The following is a 20,729-nucleotide window of genomic DNA, read 5'->3' as shown; positions in this document are numbered from 1 at the left end:
ATGCATGTATTGTAGGTTCGTTAGGCTGCTTTTAGAAAGGCAGCCCATTCTGACTTTTTCCCCCCCACTAAATTAGTTTTTTGACCAATCAGATCAGCTCTGAAAAATATCCGATGTGATTGGTCAAAAGACCAATTAGTAGAAAACATTCAGAATTGGGCTGCCTGTGTAAACGCTGCCTAAGTTAAAGGAATTTTCTTAAGGGAAAAACATTTGGGATCAGCAGTATGTTCTGCAAACAGACAAATCAGATCCAGGCCTCATCAGTCACTCCACTTTAACAAAAGGACTCTGAGGGGGGGAAATAAAAAAGGAAAGTGCAAACTTCCAAACAACCATTTCAGTTCAAAAGCCAGAGATATCCTATTTTATCCATCCATAACCATGTATAAAGAAAACATACTGGACGTCCCTGCCGACTTTTGTTCATAGTGACAGTATTCATTTGATAACAAGGTGGTAGCATTTCTGCTCATTTAAACCACAGGCTTTAATATACATTTATCTATATACACTTACATTAGAAAGCTATCACCAAGCAGTAGCACTGTCAAGTACATCAGTTTCAGGCAAGGTTAAATGGTTCTCTGGTAATACAGTATTAGGTTTAAAAAAAAAAAAGTACAATGTGGAAGGTATCAAGAGAAAAGGAAAATAACTTGAAATTCTAGGGTACTAGCTATAGGTAAGCACCATCTGTATATAGGATGTATTCTTTATCTAAAAAGTGTGTGTTTACTGGACTTGAAACCATACAAATATTATAATAAGACTTACGGTGCTGTTGCGTGATGAAGTGGGACACACTCCACTACATATTTATTTGGACAGTGTAGCAAAAACTTTTCATTTGGCTCTATACTCCAGCATTTTAGATTCCCAAATGTTTATTTTATTTGAAGGTACTTTCATACAAATCTGTTATAACTTTTAGAAATTACAGTACTTTATGTATCTAGTCCCCCCATTTGAAGGTATCATAAATATTTGGACAAATTCACTTCTAGTCTATTAAAGTAGTCAAGTGTAGAGTTTCATCCCATATTCATAGCTCACAACGACTACATCAAGCTTGTTAAGATTCAAACTTGGATGCATTTGCAGTTTGTTTTGGCTGTGCTTCAGATTATGTTGTGCCCAATAGAAATGAATGGTAAATAACGTAGTCATTTTGGAGTCACTTATTGTAAATAAAAGTACAATGTATTTCGGAACATTAATAAGGATGCCTCCATGATTACGGATAATCATGAATAAAATCGTTAATAATTTTGAGTAAGAAAGTCACGAGGCATATATAATCATACCCACCCCAAAAATGCTAACCTCCTGTTATTGGTAATGGTGAGAGGGTAGCTTGTCTTGAGGGTAAGATCTTTGTGCCTCAAACTTTCTCACTCATCATTATTAAAGATTCATTCATGATTATCTGTAATCGCGGTAGCATCCAAATTAATGTAGAAGTGTTCAGAAACTTTGAACTACGTTAATACACAAGTGAATTTGTCGAAATATTTATGACATCTTCAAAATCGGGGGACTAGATACATAGTGCTTCCATTTCTAAAAAGGAAAATAACCTCAAATTAAAAAAGGTGACATTCTGTACTGTCGCCTCGTATGAAACATGTGGATCTCAAATCCAAAATGCTGGAGTAAAAGAGACAAATTAAAAGTTTTGCTTTACTGTCCAAGTAAATACATAGGGGACTGTAAATGTTAGCTAGAAAATGGGCAGGATTGCGGAAACCGGAGTAGAATGTCTGGTGGGTGGGACAAACACAGCTCTAGCTAACCACATAAATGACCAACTATCCCAGTTAGAACGCTCCATAATACTCACGTGACACATTTAACCCAGTCCTAAACATTTGTTCGAGCTTACAACATATTGTTTGAATGAATATACCTACAGTTGAACGACAGATTGTTAGAAGGAACAAATATCTACGAATGTCATCATTGGTGTCACGTAATGTTTACAGAGGAATTGTAACCAAGGGCTTTCTTTAACGGTTTTGTACGGTTACATTTTACAGGGTTTTTAAGACAGTACACCACTCAGAGGGAAAACACTGGTAGGTGAACCAAAACAGCAAAAACCCTTCAGTATTGTGGGCGACCGACCAATGGTGCACCTTAACAAAAGGCGGATAACATCACAGATTTTTTTTTTTTTTTAAAGATAACAAAAAAAATCCTATTCATCATCCGCTCCACACGTGGTGCTGGTCCTTGATTGCAGACCCCGTCTCCCTGTCCCTCGTCCTCTTCCCACTGGCGTAGCCATTCGGAACATCGTGCTAGGATCTGACCTCCTGACTGGGCTTCCCACTCCGCTTCTGGAGAAATGGGAAAATAGCAAAAACGGGACAATTCAGTGTAACTGTTCGGTCGCGCAAGCTTTGGATTAGGCAGGAAGAGGGAGGTGAGAGATACCTGAATGCATGGTTCAGCAAAACAATTGAGCTCACTGGAAAAGTATTGAGACTTTCATGCAGCTAGGTGTTAGGCATTCATTTGTTTGAAGGTTACCTCTGCACCAAAGCATATCTCCGCTGGGATTTTGAATCAAGTTTGTGTGTGTCCACTCACATCTCGAAAAGAGACATCAGTTTGAAGGCTATTATTGCCTGGGGCTTTTAGGAGGTGCTCTAGGGGATAAGAGGAGCTCGTCTGTCAGAACGAACTGGAGAGCAGAGATCTAAACACGCATTCAGCTGCTTTACTCCGGCTCACCAGAGCCACTGGCCTTACTTCACACACCCAAGGCAAAAACACCATTTGATTTAGACATGTAGCCTACTTTTGAACGGGAGCTCAAAAAATGAGGAAAGCAAGTGCCTTTATGTCGATGGTATTGCTTGACCTAAAACTACACTTTCTCTGGGATAGGACTATTCTGTGCTTCTCCCCCACCCAACTCTCCAAAACAGATTTAACATCACCAAAATATTTTTAAAACCCCCCCCCCCTTTGTCCTACTCACACCGGCAGGTCGAATTCTGGGTGTTTGATTGTGTGAGTGGGTGAGAGAGGGAAGACTTGCCGGTTGTTGGGTCGCTGGGTTTGGGGCTCACTCCGGGCCGTACCCTGCCTCTGGTGGGGGAGGTTTGACGGTGACGGGCTGGGAGGAGCGGCGTGGGGGCGAGGGTTTGGGCTGGGCCTGCTGATGCATTGTGTCGTAGTACGTCACCCCACCGTACACCTGCGACTGGCCGTACACCTGCGACTGGGCCTGAGGGGAGAGGGAGTTACAGTAACAGTGCATTGGGAAAGTACTCAGACCCCTTGACTTGGGTATGACGCCAAGCTTGTAGCATCACACCCAAGAAGACTCCAGGCTGTAATCGCTGCCAAAGGTGCATCAACAAAGTACTGAGTAAAGGGTCTGAAAACGTATGTAAATAAGGTCTGTCTTTTATTGTTTAGAAATGTTTGCAAATGTATTAAAACCTGTTTTCGCTTTATCATTATGGGGTAGTGGGTGTAGATTGATGAGGAACATTTTGTATTTAATCCATTTTAGAATAAGGCTGTAACGTAACAAAATGTGGAAAAAGGGAAGGGGTCTGAATACTTTCAGAATGCACTGTATATGGAGCTGTGTAAATACCAGTATGTTTGTAGCATGTCCTACACATTCCTAAATGTTAAGGGTGGAGTCCAATAACTCCTATAAATCTGGATAGAATTGCAGAGCTGTCAGAATATTGCTACAGTAATGTGTTGCATTGGGTAGAATATATAGCAACATTTGACATGCGGATATGGTAGCTATGGTGTCTTGAGGGCAGAGGACTCACCGGAGGGTTGTACATGGGGGGCAGGGTGGCTCCTGCCGGGTAGGGGTAGTTGGTGTTCCCAAAGGTCATGACACCTGGTGGAGGGTAGAAGGGCGGGGCCAGCAGCTGCTGTGGAGGGGGCTGTCCAGGGGACATGGAGACAGGGGGAGCAGCGTAGAGAGCCGGGTTGGGCATGGGGCCGCTCGACTGGTGGGGGTGTAGACCTGAGGGGAGAGGGAGACCGGAGGGGATCATGGGGGTGACCAAAGCGAGAGACTGAGACAATGTCCACCCATTGAGTAGCTGACACCATACCAGCATTTCTGGTCAGGAGTAGGAGTGTGAACGTCTAAATGAAACTGGGATTGTTAACGTAAAAAAAAGAAAATCCCCAACTGAAAAACGTAAAATCCCCCCCCCCACAAAAGTAAAATCACAGTGCAGTTATCACAAAACAACCATTAAAAAGGCCACGATCATCATTGGAAAAATACAAATCAAACATACCTAACGCAACAATGCTGTAACGTTAGTAGGTGGAGATATACATTGCAAAAAATTATTTGCCACGAATAAAGCGCTCTGCACGTCATCATCGTTAACATTTGGAAAAATGGCAGCGGGTGAGACAGGGAAGCAACACCAGCAAAGTCCTGTATGACAATACTTTGAGAGGGTAAATGAGGTGGTGAAATGCAAACTTTGCGAGATGGAATTGAGCTACAGTGGCAGTACAGGTGCAATGCTCAAACATCTGAAAGGGAGTCACCGTGAGACCCAAACCATTGCTGGCAGCAGCACAGGACCCCATCAAAAAGACAGACAGGCTCTTTCACACGAAAGAAGTGCGATAACGTGTGGATTAAAATAACAGTGCTGATTACAGAAACGATTGCAGTTAATATGCAGCCATTGTCAAATGGTAGAGGATGTCTGCTTCAATGCCCTGATACTATTTCTAGAACCAGACTACAAGATACCATGTCCAAAAATGTACAATGATTGCTCTGCAAGTACAAAGTGTGAGCTCTCAAACACCACACGTGGCGTAAATAACAGATTGTCGGACATCTGAACCCGCTGTCATGCATCACTGCCACGAGCCATCGCATTGATGAGTAGTGGGATATTAAGTCCCATGTCCTGACAGCATAGAGGAGAGGCACACAGCAGAGAACCTACCACTGTTGCTGAGTGGGTGGGGGACAGCAGTAAAGTGAGCGCAGTCTGGCAGCCATGACTGCAGTCGATTGAACGGCATTGCCCCCTTGCGGTCATACGCATAACCATATCTGCACTGTGAATACACATGTAATTCTATGATTTTTTCTTATAGTTTAAACCATAAAATGGCAGTTTAAAGGTTAAGACAAATTGTACATTTGTCACATCCCTAGTCTGGAGGCACTTGAGGAAACTACTCAGATGGTCGACTGCTTCCTTTTGCTAATTTGAGCAGATATCCTTTGAGTCCCTCCTTGACACTGTAGCTGACATGAAGACCTGAAGCATGCTGTATTCTAGTTCATGTGGATCTCAGTGCTGCGTTTGATACTATTGATCATAACATCCTTGTTGACCTGCTGGAGAGGTTGGTGGGAATCTCCGGCGTTGCCCTCGACTGGTTCAGGTCATATCCATGTGGCAGACATTTCTCAGTGAGCATGGGTGGTTCAGTATCGTCCCAAACACCCTCAGGGGTCAATTCTGGGCCCCATCCTTTTCCCCTGTACATGATTCCCCTGAGTGACATCCGCAATCATAACAATAGCTACCCGTCACATGTATCTTGCTGACATCAAATGTTTCTCCAGCTCAATGAGAAGTAATCAAAGGTTGTTTTATTTGGGCCCCACTTTGCAAGAACCCAGATTGTAAATAAGCGTGGTCCTTTTCCACCAACGTAAAGCCTACGGCCAGAAACCTTGGCGTCTTCTTTGACCCTGACCTAAACCTAAGTCCTGCTTTAATCATCACTGATCTGGAGAAAGTTATACATGCTTTCATTTCCTCAAGACTAGATTACTGTAACTCTTTGTACACGTCGCAGTCAGAAATCACCCCATCATCATACAGTTAGTTCAAAATGCTGCAGCTCGGCTTTTAACAGGCACCAGAAAATCTAAATCAACCATATCACACCTATTTTAGCTTCTCTTCACTGCCTACCAGTCACTTTTAGTATAGATTTTCATTGATTAAATCACGTTTAAGGCTAGGCTTGGTTTAACCCCATCCTATCTCTCTGATTTTTTAACTCCCCATGAGCCAGGACGCTGCCTGAGATCCTCTGGCAGGGCACTGTTGACCATTGCAACGTCTAGGTTGAAAACAAAAGACCAGGCATCTCTGTCAGAGGAGATCTAGCCTTTGGAATGGTCTACCAGAGGAGATCAGGCTTGCAGATTCAGTGCCTCGTTAAATCCTTCTGAAAATTTTAAAAGATCCCTCCACTTTTATAAAGACTCTTTTAATGTATGATTTCAATGTATGATTTTCACTAGCTATCTATTTTCATTCTCCTTCCTCCTGTCTTTGGAAGTACTTTTATTTCATTATTTTATGATGTGAAATTATTATTATCATCATTCATTAATCCAGTAACAATAATTCAAGCAATACTATTACTGAGTTGATCGAACACGTCTACACTTGATTATGCAGAGGTCAGTGATGTTCAAGAAAGCGTGTCATTGACTTTTGTTTTGCCAGAGAAGACACAGGCCCAGTTCACATCTATCATCTTAGTTTTGAGGGTAACTGCTACCCACGCCACGTTGTCCCTGGGTCCCCTGGCAGCAAGGTGACAGACACTAACCTGGATGGCCTGGGTGGGGGAGGTGCATCTCAGGCTGGACCAGCATGCCCTGGGGTGGGAGGGGGGCGGGGCTGTCGCCGTGGGCATAGATTGGTCCTTGATAAGACACTGCAGGAGGAGACAATATAGCATTTAAACTCACGTTTGTGCTCTACAGTCAGATGTTATTCTACAACTCCACCACCAAACCATATACACTACATGGCCAAAAGTATGTGGACACCTGCTCGTCGAACATCTCATTCCAAACTCATGGGCATTAATATGGAGTTGGTCCCCCCTTTGCTGCTGACAGCCTCCACTCTCCTGGGAAGGCTTTTCACTAGATGTTGGAACATTGCTGCAGGCAATGGTCAGGGCTCTGTGCAGGCAAGTCATGTTCTTCCACAGCGATCTCGACAAACCATTTCTGTAGGGACCTCGCTTTGTGCACGGGGGCATTGTCATGCTGAAACAGGAAAGGGCCTTCCCCAAACTGCTGCCACAAAGTTGGAAGCACAGAATAGTCTAGAACGTCATGTGGTTATTATATTATATTTTATGCTGTAGCGTTAAGATATCCCTTCACTGGAACTAAGGAGCCTAGCCCAAACCATGAAAAACAGTCCCAGACTATTATTTCTCCTCCACCAAACTTTACAGTTGGCACTATGCATTGGGGCAGGTAGTGTTTTCCTGGCATCCGCCAAACTCAGATTCGGACGTCGCTCCAGACAACGCGTTTCCACTGCGCCAGAGATCAATGGCGGCGAGCTTTACACCACTCCAGGCGACGCTTGGCATTGCGCATGGTGATCTTAGCTCTTTCACGAAGATCCCGACGAACAGTTATTGTGCTGACGTTGCTTCCAGAGGCAGTTTGGAACTCAGTAGTGAGTGATGCAACTGAGGACTAACGATTTTATGCGCTTCAGCAAACGGCAGTCCCATTCTGTGAGCTTGTGTAGCCTACCACTTCACGGCTGAGCCGTTGTTGCGCCTAGACGTTTCACTTCACAATAACAGCACTTAGTTGACCGGGGCAGCTCTAGCAGGGCAGAAATGTGACAAACTGACTTATTGGAAAGGTGGCTGTGCCACGTTGAAAGTCCCTGGCCTCTTCAGTAAGGCCATTCTACTGCCAATGTTTGTCTATGGAGATGGCATGGCTGTGTGCTCGATTTTATACACCGGTCAGCAACATGTGGCTGAAAAAGCCTAATCCACTAATTTGAAGGGGTGTCCACATACTTTTGTATATATAGTGTATCTGATGTGGCAATCATGTAATCATGTGTTAAACCATGTAAAATATTTTTTTTTTTTACAGTTTATCACAGCACCACAGATACCCATGTACCCTATCATCATTTTTATTTTTTTAAGACAGCATTCTAATGCAGCTACAACATGTTGTAGTTTAGTACTTATTCTATCAGAGCCTGGCTCTGAGCCTATGGACAAAGAGACAACGGCTACTGTGTGTTTTCAGTTGTGCCCTGCCTCCTGGTGGTAGTGTGTGGCACTGACTCACTGGGCTCATAGTAGTGACCCTCCATGACCCCTATGTGCATAGGAGGAGCAGGCTCGGGGCTTGGCCTCTGGCGCTGGGACGAGTACCGCTTTGCCCGGTTACCAGCTCCCTGAGATGGAGAGAAAGAGGGTGAGCGCTGACAGAACCACTCAAAATGTCAGGTAAAACCCCAGATTTCCTCTTAAAGGCAACATAAATGACTATGTACAAAGATGGGTTTCTGTCAACACAAGTAGGCCTACTCACCAGCTCTTCTATGTTACTGTATTGTGGAGGTGCTCCACCCATGTGCATAGAGTTAGGGATGCCTGCAACAAGACAAAAAATAGTTGACAACATGCAAGCAAAACATATCCAACTAACTGCTCAGCTGCTGCTGTTTAGTTGCAGTGAGGAACACATCACATCTCATAAGCTTCATGTCAAACCAAATACCAACGTGTAGATCTAACTAGGGTTTCTGTCCTGACAAATTTCCACTTGAGGCACTTTAAACCTTGAGTGCAAAAACTAACTTTTATTTTGCATGATAAAATCCAGGCCCAGGCTCCAGACTACGTGCAAGGATGCACCACCACCTGCACTGAGTAGATAAGCCGGCTTAAGAGAGAGACTTCCATTCCCACACTGCCTGCCCCCACTTCTCCACACTGACTGCACTGGCCTCATTATGTCAACCAGCCAAACTGAACGGTCACTGACTGACCGACCCAGAGCTGCACCAGGGAGCTGCTGCTAAGCTTCAACTGGGCTGCTGGTGCAGTGGTGACTGAGCTGCTTGTAATAGTGCTGCTGGAGCTATGAGAGAATGTGTCACTCCATCATTTTAAAAAAGGGAGAGGGATAGAGGGAGAGCGCAGAAGAGACAGAAGGCTCACCCCTCATCTCAGCGCGAAGATACGAAGATGGGTTCTGGGCCCAGTTCTGTCCAGCCAGGCTGAGTCTGACCAGGTCCTGGTCCAGCCCTGTGAGTCCTGTCCCCTGGCTGCTGTCTCCAGCATCCCCCGGGCTCTGACCGGGGCCCTGCCACGGCTCACTCTTCAGGCCCGAGGAAGACACGGTGGAGGCAGGCTCCTCCACAGAGGCCTGCTTGCCCAGCTCAGTGGCCCGGGTGCGAGTCCTCCTGGCTAAGGAGTACGACTTCTTCTCCACGGGCCGCTCCGGAGCCGGGGAGGCATCGCGGGTAACCGGGTTGTCCGCCGGAGGAGCAGATCCCCCTCGCTGCTGCTCCTGTCGTTGTGGCGGTGGTGCAGAGTCCCTTTCTCGATCACCCTTGCCACTGTAGTGGCGATTGTGGTACACGGACGTTGTCACAGTAGTGGTGTTGCGCTCGTCATCCTCCTCGCTGCGGACCTCCTCCACTACTGAAGGGCTGCGCTCCGTATGGGCCCCTCTGTTCCCCCGGATCCTGGGGCCTCGTTCCCCGTCCATGGGCGGTAGGCTCCGGGTCTGGAGGGGCTCGGCGGGGTGGGCCTTAGGGCCTGGCCGTTGGGACTCCTGGTTTCTGTCATTCCGGTGCTGGGCCTGGGGGGGGCGGTTGCCCTGGAAGCCCCGGGGTGGGGGGTGGGAGGAGGGCCTGGGGGGGTTGATGGTGCGCTGGGTGTTGGGGGCTGCTGAGGGGGGAGGACCAGACTGCTGCAGGGCCACCGCTGGGGGGGCGCTACGGCTGTTGGGGTTCCCTCCCTGCTGCCAGGAGGTATGGACGGGCCTCTCCCCGTCTACATCCCGCCAGCGCTTGTCCCGGACGGGAGAGGTGCTGTGCCTGCAGGGGGAGGAGAGGAGGCTAGTGTCAGGACAAGCTGCTAGTAGACAGCTAGTAGACCAGGGGTGGACAAACTATGTTACGCGGGGAAAATTATGTTTTGATTATTTTGGGTTAAAAGAAACACTCCAGGCCACTCTAAAACTAGATAGAAAGTATGTAGAAATTATATAATGGACCTATATAATTTTCAAATAACTGCCCCTTTTCTGTCCAGCAAATAGCTTTTGACTAACAAATCAGCCCGTGAAAAAAAAAAATCTGTGAGGCTCTCCACTGATTTTTATTTTATTTCTCTCAACGTGACCCTCAAGCCAAAATTATTGCCCACCCCTGTAGTCGAGTATTTCTGTTATTCATGAGATGACATTGCACGGGGATAAATTGTGCCTGTTAATATACATTGGCAAGATAGACAATACTGGTATTTGTATTTATTAGGGATCCCCATTAGCTGGTGGTTAGTGTTCGAGGCTATTAACTAGGGTTAATAGTGTTAAGGGGTAGTAGTACCTGGGCTTGCGCTGTCTATAGGACCGGTCATTGGCGCCACCTCCGTTGCGGATGTCATAGCCGTAGATTGAAACCAGCTCCTCACGTGACTTGGGCGCCTGCTCCTCCTCCCTGAACCTATCGTGTTCCCAGCGACCCTCATCCTTCCACAGGTTCCTGTTACGACCCTTAGGCCTGGAGGACAGGAAAGAAGCCGCAAATATATAAATAAACAGGTTTACCAATGAAACAACATCCGTCTATTACTAGGAGTCATCCATCCTTTCTGTGTGGTTGTTGGTCACGTTTAGCTAGTTCATCAAAAAAACATTTCATGGATAAAAGGGTAAACGTTCCCCCTTACCGTTCCTCCTCCTGTGCGTTTCCTCTGACGTCGTGCTCAAAGAACATTCCCTTACGGGGGATATAGGCTGGGTTATTACGATCCTGGTCATCATCCAGCTTCTGGCCTGGTTTAGTGCCTTTATTCTCAGAGTCTTCTGTGCTTTCCTGGTTACAGGGATAGGACAAGTAGAATTAGTCAAAATTATTGACCAATAGGCCTATATTTGTAGGTGATTCTTTAACTCAATTTTCTTTTCAATGAACCATCTTACCTGTCCATCCCCGCTTTGCCGCTCCCCTGCCAGGTTGCCTTTATCTTCACACTTCACTTCTTTACTTACACCTTTCTCAACCTCCTCTTCCTTCCCCCCTCCTTCCTGCAGCTGCTCCTCCACAGCAGGGGTGTCGGCAGCAGGAGTGGGTTTGGGTCCAGCAGCCGGTGGAGGGACCTCTTCTTCCTCCTCTTCCTCCTCCTCACCTCCCTGAGAGAGAAAATACAAGACTTGAGTTAGTCTGTTTCACGTGTATCATTATCAAGATCCTGTCAGAGAGCTCAGTGCAAATATCCTTAGAGTCCTACTTATTCCAGTCAAAACCATCCATGCATAGTGGACAAATTACACTTCTCAGAACCACAGTTACGCCCTCATTAAGATGATTCCAGTACCATTTTGGACATCGCAGTGCACGAGTACATCAATTGTGGATTTTTTTGTATTTGTCTGTATCTTGCAACTAGAGGCTGCTACAATGCAGAAGGTCTGTGTTCCGAAATACCAGTACCTGTATCAATGGTTGAAACCTGCTCATCTCTTCAGTCCCTCCAGGATTTTGCTGTGGCAATTCTGACATTTTGCATGGCAATATGCACTGATTTTGTCCAATTTGTCACAAAAATGCACTGACGAGGGAAAAAGTTTGTTGATGTGTGCTTAATTGAACCATATTAGGCAGTAAATGTGCAGTGATTGGATGAAATTGTGAGCCCTCTTTTTTGTGTGGTAATCGTCAGATAATATTGCAATGATTTGACTGTTTTATGAGGTGATAGTGCAGGATTTGTCAAATCTGTAGCCCTCACATAATATACTAGGAATTGGGTCACAGAATAGCAAAATCCTGGAGGGACGGTCTCTTGTTACATGGTGATGGACAAAACAATTTTCACAAATACTTTAGAAGTTAGATACATCATGATCTTGCGAATCCACTAGTTGGGCTATTTTGTTGAGAGAATGAGGAACCGTGGGTTAGGCTCATGAAGCCTGCATTACTGAAATTCAAACAACCTGGTTAGTCATATACTATGTTGCCCAAGTGTCCATGCAAATTTTACCCTACAGCATAACTCTGTTCAGCAGTGGCAACTCACCTCTGAATGGGAGCCATTCTCCTCAGGATCTGCACTTTCATAGTCAGAAAGGACAGCTGCAAAAACAAACATCAAATGTGTCTGAAACAAGTACTTCAACTGTTTAACTGATCAGTGGGAAATGCCTCAGGTGTGTGCATCATTCTAGACAGGCTATTGGATTGCATCAACAAACACTGACTCACCTTCTCCTACACCATCTTCACTTTCCTGTTAAGAAAGGATAACACTAGTCAAACAATGTGAATGAATTGACAACAAATAGCAACAGTATGTAGCCTACACACCACATTGTCAGGCAAACATGATACCAACTCTTACATCAATTATTTAGTAGCAAGTGGGGGCATCTGTGTCACTTGGAATGTATCCTCTTAATGACCAGGCCATTCGCCGTGCCAAACATGGATTCCTCACATCACTAGGGATATCGATAAATATCAACAAGCTTTGGCGTAGTGGTGGCCATTAAAATCAAGAGGGTGAAGTCAAGATCTTTACTGATTATTACTAGTCAGGAAAAATGACTTTCGATGAAGCGTGATTGATGGAGGCAAATATATCATAACTAACGTTAGCTAACGACGTCAATTATTGCCACATTTTCACAGTCACTGATGAAATAAACCAACAATATCAAAGTTCCCTTTGGCTTTAGTTAACATTAGCATGATCTAGCTTACTAGCTAGTACAGTAGTTGGCAAGTTACTGGACGCTAACGTACGCCAACGTTAGCTAGCTTATAAGCTTAACTACAAAACACTGATAGTACAGTAGTTAGCTAAATTAAACAATTTCCTCTAGTTAACGCGTTACTATCGTTACCAAACAAAGTTAGCTAGCTCAAACGAACTGTCTTGTCTAGTCAGTTTACGGTTTTTGCGCTGCACACGGGGTTCCCGGCCGAACATGAGCGAGTTGGTTGATTTATGAGCAACATTGCCTGGACGTGGCAAACTAAAAACATGGGGATGCGGCAAGGCCTAACCACTGGACAACTATCCGCGCGGTACTGTTCCATTTCCATAGCCGGCTGACTTGTTGACCCAGCCACGAATTATAGTAGTGAGCAGGCTAACGTCAGCCGAGTTAGCTAGCTAGCCAACTAATCAAGTCCTATCAAATTGATCGGCTTCGCGTCTCGAGAGCAAGACACTCACACACTCGGATTCAGCATCATTTTTCGCCACCACACGAACAGCTGGTGCCTCAACTGGTTCAGGATCCCGTACTCGGGGCTTTGTTGTTGGTGAAAGGGACTTTCCACTTTCCGATCCCGAACCAGATTCATCGTCCTCCTCGCTGTCCTGGGACGCGCGCCTCCTTCGCCGTCGCCGGTCCGCCATCTTAGGAATCAGATAAAGGAAACCGGAAGAATGCCAGGAATTGTGGGTGAATGTTAGTTACGCAATTCCGCCCTAGCCTCCTCGAGCTTCTTTTTTTTATCAAGGCATTGCAATCTTTCTGCCAAGTTATCTTTTCAATTAACAAGTGTCGTTAATTGGTTGTTGAAGCATTTTGCAATGATTAAGTCAGTATGATTACATCTGTGAACAAAATTATAAATCTCCTGAAATCTGCTCAGAGTTGAATGAATATGAATTATTATCCAGAGACAATATATTGATAGTGATAAAATAGAGATCCACTTTCACTCATACCTAATTCTTCTCCAATTCCCATTATGATCCAGTGCTTTCAAGGTCATTTATCTCCTGCATTTATCAAATCAGGCACAGACACCATCCAAAAGAAACAAAGTCATGTTCATGGGCATGAAGCATTTTTTAAATTACAACATCTTGTTTGAAACAAACCATAACTGCTGCTGAAGCGCTTTCAACACATCTCACTCTCCTAATGTCCAATGTTTTTTTCCCCTTTTATCTCCAATAGGAGATCTCCTTTCTATAGGATGCAACAGCAATCACATACAGATGGGAGACAGAGCCATTCTGTGCTGTTCAAATATGAGGCATGTCAATGTGAATGACAACGTCAACAGTTTGTAGAACTTTAGCTTGTTTGCGCTGGAATTTTTGGAGTGAAGTTGCAAAGAGGAAAACTGTCCTCAAATTAACCCAGTGGAAATCCAGAGGAGAGACAAACATCTCTGCTCTTCCTGGATAGTCCACACCACCCTCAGTCTTCTTCCAAACCAGCCCTACCATGAACAAATAATAGGATCTGTTCTGCAGTCCAGCAACCATGTCCAAACTGTGGTACAGTGCATCTTTTGATTTTATGGGATTGTGGCATGCAATTCCCCCACCCTGTGTGTATTCCTCTCCCAAATAACAAGGCAGACGTTCACACAGAGGGGTGCTGCCTGGCACCAAGCCAGCCGGTGTCTCCTCTCTTGGACTCAGTTGGAAAGGACAGATTTATTTTCGGCAGGTCCGGTGGGGGGTCTGCTTTTTGGGCACCTCTACTCGACAGCGGCTCCGCTCGTCCAGCCAGGGCAGGTCAAAGCTCCTTCAAGGGTGAATAGAGAAACACAGGGGTTTAAGTTAGGAAGCAAGCACTCTGATCGTATTCAAGTGATGTTTAGCTTGGTGTAACTCAAGAACCAGTGCGTATGACTCAACTCACCGTCTTGACAGCTTTGGCAGAGGTCGGCCAAACACCGCCACTGGAAGGTGGGGGGTGATCATGAGGGACTCCACTGAGGAGAGAGAAATAACACTTTCATAAGCAATGAGTACAAGACCCTGCTCAGTATTTCTACTGACTACATTTAATCTCAACTGACATTCCTTATGGGATAGTTGATTTATGTCCATATCTAAAAATCAAATCAAATTTGATTGGTCACATACACATATTTAGCAGATGTTACTGCAGGTGTAGTGAAATGCTTGTGTTCCTAGCTCCAACAGTGTTAGTATCTAACAATTCAGTGCATAGGTGGACTTACCATCCTCAGCTTCTGGGTAGAAGGAGAACACTTCTGGCTCACTCTCTTGGATACCCTTCCTCTTGTTCATGCGCTGCTGCAGTCGCTGGAACATCCGCTGCTCACGGATCCGCTGGATGTCCCATCTATGGGAGGTGAATGAAGGAGAGTGAAGAACACAGCGACGGAAGGTAAAAATAAGGGACACACAAAAATAAGGAGAAAGGCAGAAAAGAGGTATGCCAGAGAAACAGACCGACTCATAGCAAGAGTTGGTCAGACGTGCAAACGAAGCATAGTGAAAACTCCAGCCCTCCCTTACCTCTTCCTTCTCTTCTCAACCAGTTCATGCTTCAAGTGGCGCTTCAGGAAGACATTGTCATCCAGATTCTGTAAGAGAAAACAGTTTCTTTAGACCTCCTGACCATGGGTCCAATCTGGACTTCCACCAGCCTAGGGCTTCACACAGCGCAAGACAAGTACCCACCTCAGGGATATCAGATGCCTCCTCCTCTCCCAGGGGCTCCATAAGGTTTTCCTTCCATGAGGGAACTGTGTACAAGAGGGAGAAGGTCATTCCACACCCATGCAATTTTACAAATCCTGTTTAGCACACATTTTCCAAAAGATAAAGCAACAAAAATAAATAACGTGGCCTATTCCAAAATACTTAAGCCCAAGTCTCAGCCTTCTTATGCGCTGTTCATACTTATTTTGCGCTTTCCCCTATTTATTTATTTTCCAAAACAACCATTTCATGACAGTTTGTAACACTCACTGGCCACAGGCTCCTCCTTCTTAGGCGAGGGCTCTCGCGAAGTTGGTGACGGGGGAGGCACATGCCAGCGACACAGGTACATGTCTGTGGTGGACAGGTAGTCCAGTTCCTCAGTGGCGGCCGAGCTGGTACCAGGAGACCCATCTGAAAACTCTTCCCCGTCCAGTGGCTTCTCTTTGGGGAGAAGCGCCTCCTTGTGTGGGGACTGGGAGGCCTTGGCACGTCGTTTGGCTGCCCTGGGGTCCTGGAAGAGGAAACGCCTATTGGAAAGAACAAAACAACAACCTTTAGAGGAATTGCGTGAGGGACAATAAGGGGCTTAATTAAAAAACAACATTGCTACCTCTAACTGAATGTGGAGCCCTACCGTTTGTGGCCCTTGCCTCCTCTGCCAAAATTCAGCGTTCGGGGTATATGGCTGCTGCGGCCCTCAGACAGCCCCTGCCCCTCTGGCGTCGCCGCCTGGTTTTCCTGCTGGCTTGGGGTGCGGGTGGGGCGCTGGTCACACCCATCCTTCTTACCCAGCTGCAGACGGCGCTCCATTCGCTCCATCCGCGCCATGAGCTGCGGTAGTGAAAAAACCTGTCACCTCAGTGGGGCTAAAGTGAGGTTTATACCCCCTTATGATTTGGCATTTAAATCGTAGCCTATTCTTTTCAACACTTGTGAGATTTACTGTGCATAAGAGTACAACAAAAAGATATTGAATGTGTTTGAGGCTGATTTAGTTGACTTCAATTACATTACACTTCATAGAAACAATGATGTCATAATAGTGCTGCACTGCTATTACATCCCAATACCACTGGTGGCATTGTGGAGCTATCCTAGGTTGGAGGGAAAATACCTGCTGCTGCTGGTTATTCTGGAAAATTCTATTTTTCACCAAATATACTGACCAGGATTGACAATTGAAATGTTATACATTTGTGTTTGGAGTGTTTGCTAGCATACCATTTCCTTCTCGACTTTGAGGTCATCTATCTCCTTGCTCTTGGACTGGAGCTGCTGTTGCTGTTGTTCAATGAGTTCCAGTTGGAGGAGGAGGATCTGGCGTATGCAGCTGGTCTGTGTAGGGGAGTGACCAGGTCCTTTCCTAATATTCCCTCTTTTGCCCTCTGGGCTGTGTTCTGATGACTGTGCTACCGTAGCAGCCCCTCTGACCTCCCTCCCACCCACTGCATCGTCCCGGGGCTGTTTGATAGTGTTGAGCACTGCAAGATCCGTCTTGCCCCTATTGCTGTTTGTCTGTCCTAGTAGTGTCTTGCTCTTGACTGGTGTGGTGCCTTCGCCCCCCATCGGTTTGCCCTGGGGAGTTTGGGCTCCAAAGCTCACCCAGTTCTCCTCTTGCCCCGACCCAAGCCCAGGGTTCTGTCCAGATCCAGGCCTGCAGGTAACGTGTCCCTGTCCTGGCACCACCTTGGCTTTCCCCTGGAGCTGCTGGCCGCTGCTGTTGTGGATACTGCCCAGCACATTTGGGACTCCGATGACATATTCACTTGGCTCCCTCCTCAGGCCGATGAAGGAATCGGGTGTTCCTCCCGATGGTGCTTTGACCAAATCAATCTTCCCTACTGTGTCCAGCTTATATCCTCCACTTGTGAAAACAGTGGATGTCATTGTTGTGGCAACCCCACCGCCAGAACCCTTGCCAACCAACGCCCACCAATGTCCTCCTGACAGGGGCGTTGGTGGCACAAAGAACTTGATCTCACACCGTGGATGCCGTTTTTCCTCAGCTGTGGGCTGTCTAGATATCCATGCAAGCCTGAAATACAAGGGTGGGATGTCAGATGGGCACACAGTTAATTCAACATAACCTTGTGTCTATCAGGCATAAACAAACTAAAATCAAATGTTGAAACAAACAGGAATCAGCCACATTTTAGCCACTTAGCTAGTAACGTCAGTGTTCTCAATCTCAGGTAGCTACTAACTACAATTTCCCAGTCACACATTTCTATACGCCATGAATAATCTGTATGATATTGACACACTAACCAACAAGCTGACACAATAACAACAAAAATCGATCTACCCAGAGATTAGCTGACGTGCATCTCAACAACACAGGCATGCCTATCAGACGAGGTAAGTTAGTTAGCTATCTTATACAATCATTAAATAGGAGTTGCGTTTACTCGGCTACCTAATGATGTGTATAATTGACCTAGCCGGTGTTTGAAAGAAAACAGATGATTGGAGAATACATTATGCAGCGACTGGCAATTGCTTGGTTACAAGGGAAACAGTTCTAGAATAACAAACGTTTCAGCTGAGCTGCAGTCGCATAGTTGGCTAGCTAGCTGGTTAGCCAGTCCTCCATTTTAGGTCCGCAGGAAAGAGCAAAACAATGACAGCCACTTTGCCTTCAACCAACCCGGTCTCATTTGACGCCATTTTAACTTTAAACGCTTTACAAAGTTTCGTTTTTCTCTCGAACGTTATAACACATTGTGCTTTACACCTATGACTAAATGCAACCTGTCTATTTGATATTATCTGTACTCATTCGAACTCACCTATCGCCTTGATGTCCCTCTTCTCAGGTCGTTTGAAAATAATGATATTGCGCATGCGTTCCCTGTATGTTCACCTCTGATTGGTCAATCGGCGAGCGGTTGCACTGAGCTCAAAGGATTTCCCAATAATAAAAATACCAAGACAAATGCATATTCCTACCTAATTTTTATGATTGTTGCAATTTGTTGTAGTTAATATATTTTGTACAATCATGCAACCATGATTAAATTATTATGGTCGAGAGAGTTCTTGTCATATTTTCTCTATTCACACTGGGATTAGTTGGAACCAATTGTCTACTGGCTCAGTCACCACCAATGATTTTTGTGGAATGGATACAGCATATGGCATTTAATCTGCTTGCTTGATATTAGATTGGGCTCTTCACTGTTTGGGGAGAGGCCAATTCTGGGCTCCCTAATTCACTATCTTGTAAGGGAGTTATATTAATTGAAGATTAGTTGAAGATAAACCATTACATGTTACCACTTTTCTTATAAATGAGTTAATATCTCTCAACATCTTCTAGACTAGAGACCACAGGCTGTTACATTGGTGTTAGTCACTGTGGATCAATGCTGCTCTTTTACCACAAGAGGGAATACTTTACTAACTGAAACGGGTGTCAGTCCCACCCAAAGATTCGGTCCCACCTTGTGATGCTCACTTCAGGCAACAGTGTTGTAGGCAATGGGTTTATACCAATTATGTATATAAACCCTGTGTCATTGGTTGTAGGTCTATCACATTCAGGTACAACACCTGTTTTTAGGAAACAGTTTTTCATAAGCATGCATGGATAAGCCTACTTCAACAGCCAAAAAGCTATAGCCTACTAAAATATTTTAACAATAACCTATTAATACAAAGAAACGTTAAAAAATAAAAAGTTATGCCTCCACGGTGCTAGGTCGTTTTTCCGAATAGGCTATAGCCTAGGCCTCTAATATGGAGATATAAAAATCCAAGATTATGTTGCGCTTCTTTCCTCACATGTCTCTATACCTCTCCTCTGAGAAGTGTTTACATTGATGTAGCCTATGGCTGAATGATGCTACAATCTAAAGTGGTATTTTGTCCACGAAAATAGCAGAGGATCGGCTACCACTCAAGTATGCCTGGTCGTAACAGCGCCCCCGTCACGTGGACAGGCCCGGTGACCATGCATATCCGCTGCAGTGTTTATTAATGCCGACTCTCCTCTCACGCTCCCGGGCTGGCAGAGCGGTCCTCTGTGCTACAGCGCTCACATGGCGCACGGGGACCCTGCGACAATATATGCACCTAAGGATTATATATATATTTTTTACATAATGCTATATAAAACCGAGAGGCAGTTAAATAGTCTTTACGTTGTTTTATTTATGGAATTCTTCTCAAGAATGGTAATGAACTCTGCCAGGTTTTAATGTTTTCTTCTGCATGGCATATGGATGCTGATCCAATTGAGGGTAGTGTGAGAGGTTTCCTCTATGCACTGTGCATTATGGCATCGTACAATGTTGTTATTTGATAGGAATAAATGAATTATAATTTTGCCTACGGTTATTGGGTAATTTTAAAATAAACTTGATGTCCCTAATATTTTGGGAGAAAAATAAGGACACATTGGATACGATCGTAAAACACTACAAGCTGGACTAATTACTTAGTATTTTGAGTATGAGACATGCTTGATTATATACCAGAGAAGAGAGCCATAACATTTGCACCATTTGACTATACAGTTGCCCAATGTCTGCAGTATGGTTGAGCCCACCCATTTACTGTCGGTGAGTCACGCGAACAGTAGGTTAGGAGGCTGCAAGACCTACTTTCACTTCAGTCACGTCTTCACTGAAACTTTTAAAGGATTCGAGTTTAACAATATACAAGTGGCGCTTTAGATGATGGAATGTTTAAGCAATTCAAAACTAGATTAGGCTTTTTCTAATTTTACAAAGGCTATGAAAAATATGATAGTCCTGTTGGCCAACTGTAGTCTACTATATACATTTACATTTTAGCAGATGCTCTTATCCAGAGCGACTTACAGTTAGTGAATACATATTTTTATTTTTTTATACTGGCCCCCCGTGGGAATCGAACCCACAACCCTGGCGTTGCAAACGCCATGCTCTATCAACTGAGCTACATCCCTGCAGGGCATTCCCTCCCCTACCCTGGACGACGCAGGGCCAATTGTGCGCCGCCCCATGAGTCTCCAGGTCGCGGTGCAGTGCCTTAGTCCACTGCGCCACTCAGGAGTACAATGTTTATATGGCTCCTCATGTGCAAACATGCATCTCTCATAAGTAGGTGTGGTTGGTAATAAGATATGGGCATAGAGGCCCTCCTCATTCACAAGGGGTAGGCTGTATGCCATGTCTCTCTCTCTCAAACCTACTGGAAGGTAGCTCTCCAGGAAGCGGGTTGGAGCCGGTCTCTACACACATAAACAGACA

General features: G+C 45.2%; 2 protein-coding genes across 2 annotated transcripts; both read right to left on the bottom strand.

Moving 5' to 3' along the window:
- Positions 1-472: 472 nt before the first annotated feature.
- LOC311103929 (protein CASC3-like) lies at positions 473-13,434 on the bottom strand (the record flags this gene model as incomplete). The annotated part of the gene is made up of 13 exons (XM_084145547.1): positions 473-2,342; positions 3,050-3,238; positions 3,807-4,009; positions 6,604-6,711; positions 8,117-8,225; positions 8,363-8,424; positions 8,995-9,878; positions 10,392-10,565; positions 10,735-10,880; positions 10,988-11,197; positions 12,088-12,143; positions 12,273-12,297; positions 13,249-13,434. 12 exons carry the CDS (start codon positions 13,432-13,434, stop codon positions 3,077-3,079), a joined length of 2,325 nt encoding a protein of 774 aa, XP_084001673.1. The 3' UTR covers positions 473-2,342; positions 3,050-3,076.
- A 401-nt stretch (positions 13,435-13,835) lies between these two features.
- Positions 13,836-18,314, bottom strand: LOC311103957 (male-specific lethal 1-like 1). Its single transcript, XM_084145597.1, has 9 exons — positions 18,285-18,314; positions 16,717-17,530; positions 16,130-16,326; positions 15,763-16,022; positions 15,472-15,536; positions 15,307-15,374; positions 15,006-15,130; positions 14,681-14,753; positions 13,836-14,563 (listed from the first exon to the last, which is right to left on the bottom strand). Exons 2-9 carry the CDS (start codon positions 17,380-17,382, stop codon positions 14,473-14,475), a joined length of 1,545 nt encoding a protein of 514 aa, XP_084001723.1. The 5' UTR covers positions 17,383-17,530; positions 18,285-18,314; the 3' UTR covers positions 13,836-14,472.
- Between the last annotated feature and the right edge of the window lie 2,415 nt (positions 18,315-20,729).

The sequence above is a fragment of the Coregonus lavaretus genome, assembly GCF_964263955.1.
Source record: "Coregonus lavaretus genome assembly, chromosome: 28".
Lineage (NCBI taxonomy): Eukaryota > Metazoa > Chordata > Actinopteri > Salmoniformes > Salmonidae > Coregonus > Coregonus lavaretus.
The sequence above is the reverse complement of the archived record's forward strand: the minus strand, read 5'-3'. Positions and strand labels throughout refer to the sequence as shown.

What these genes read in the sequence shown, in the direction of transcription:
- LOC311103957 (XM_084145597.1), bottom strand. Translation starts at nt 17,382, where the DNA reads ATGACATCCACTGTTTTCACAAGTGGAGGATATAAGCTGGACACAGTA. An exon ending in AGGCATCTGATATCCCTGAG is followed by an intron (nt 15,375 to 15,471) that starts GTGGGTACTTGT and finishes TTTCTCTTACAG; the next exon opens with AATCTGGATGACAATGTCTT. An exon ending in GTTGAGAAGAGAAGGAAGAG is followed by an intron (nt 15,131 to 15,306) that starts GTAAGGGAGGGC and finishes CACCTCCCATAG; the next exon opens with ATGGGACATCCAGCGGATCC.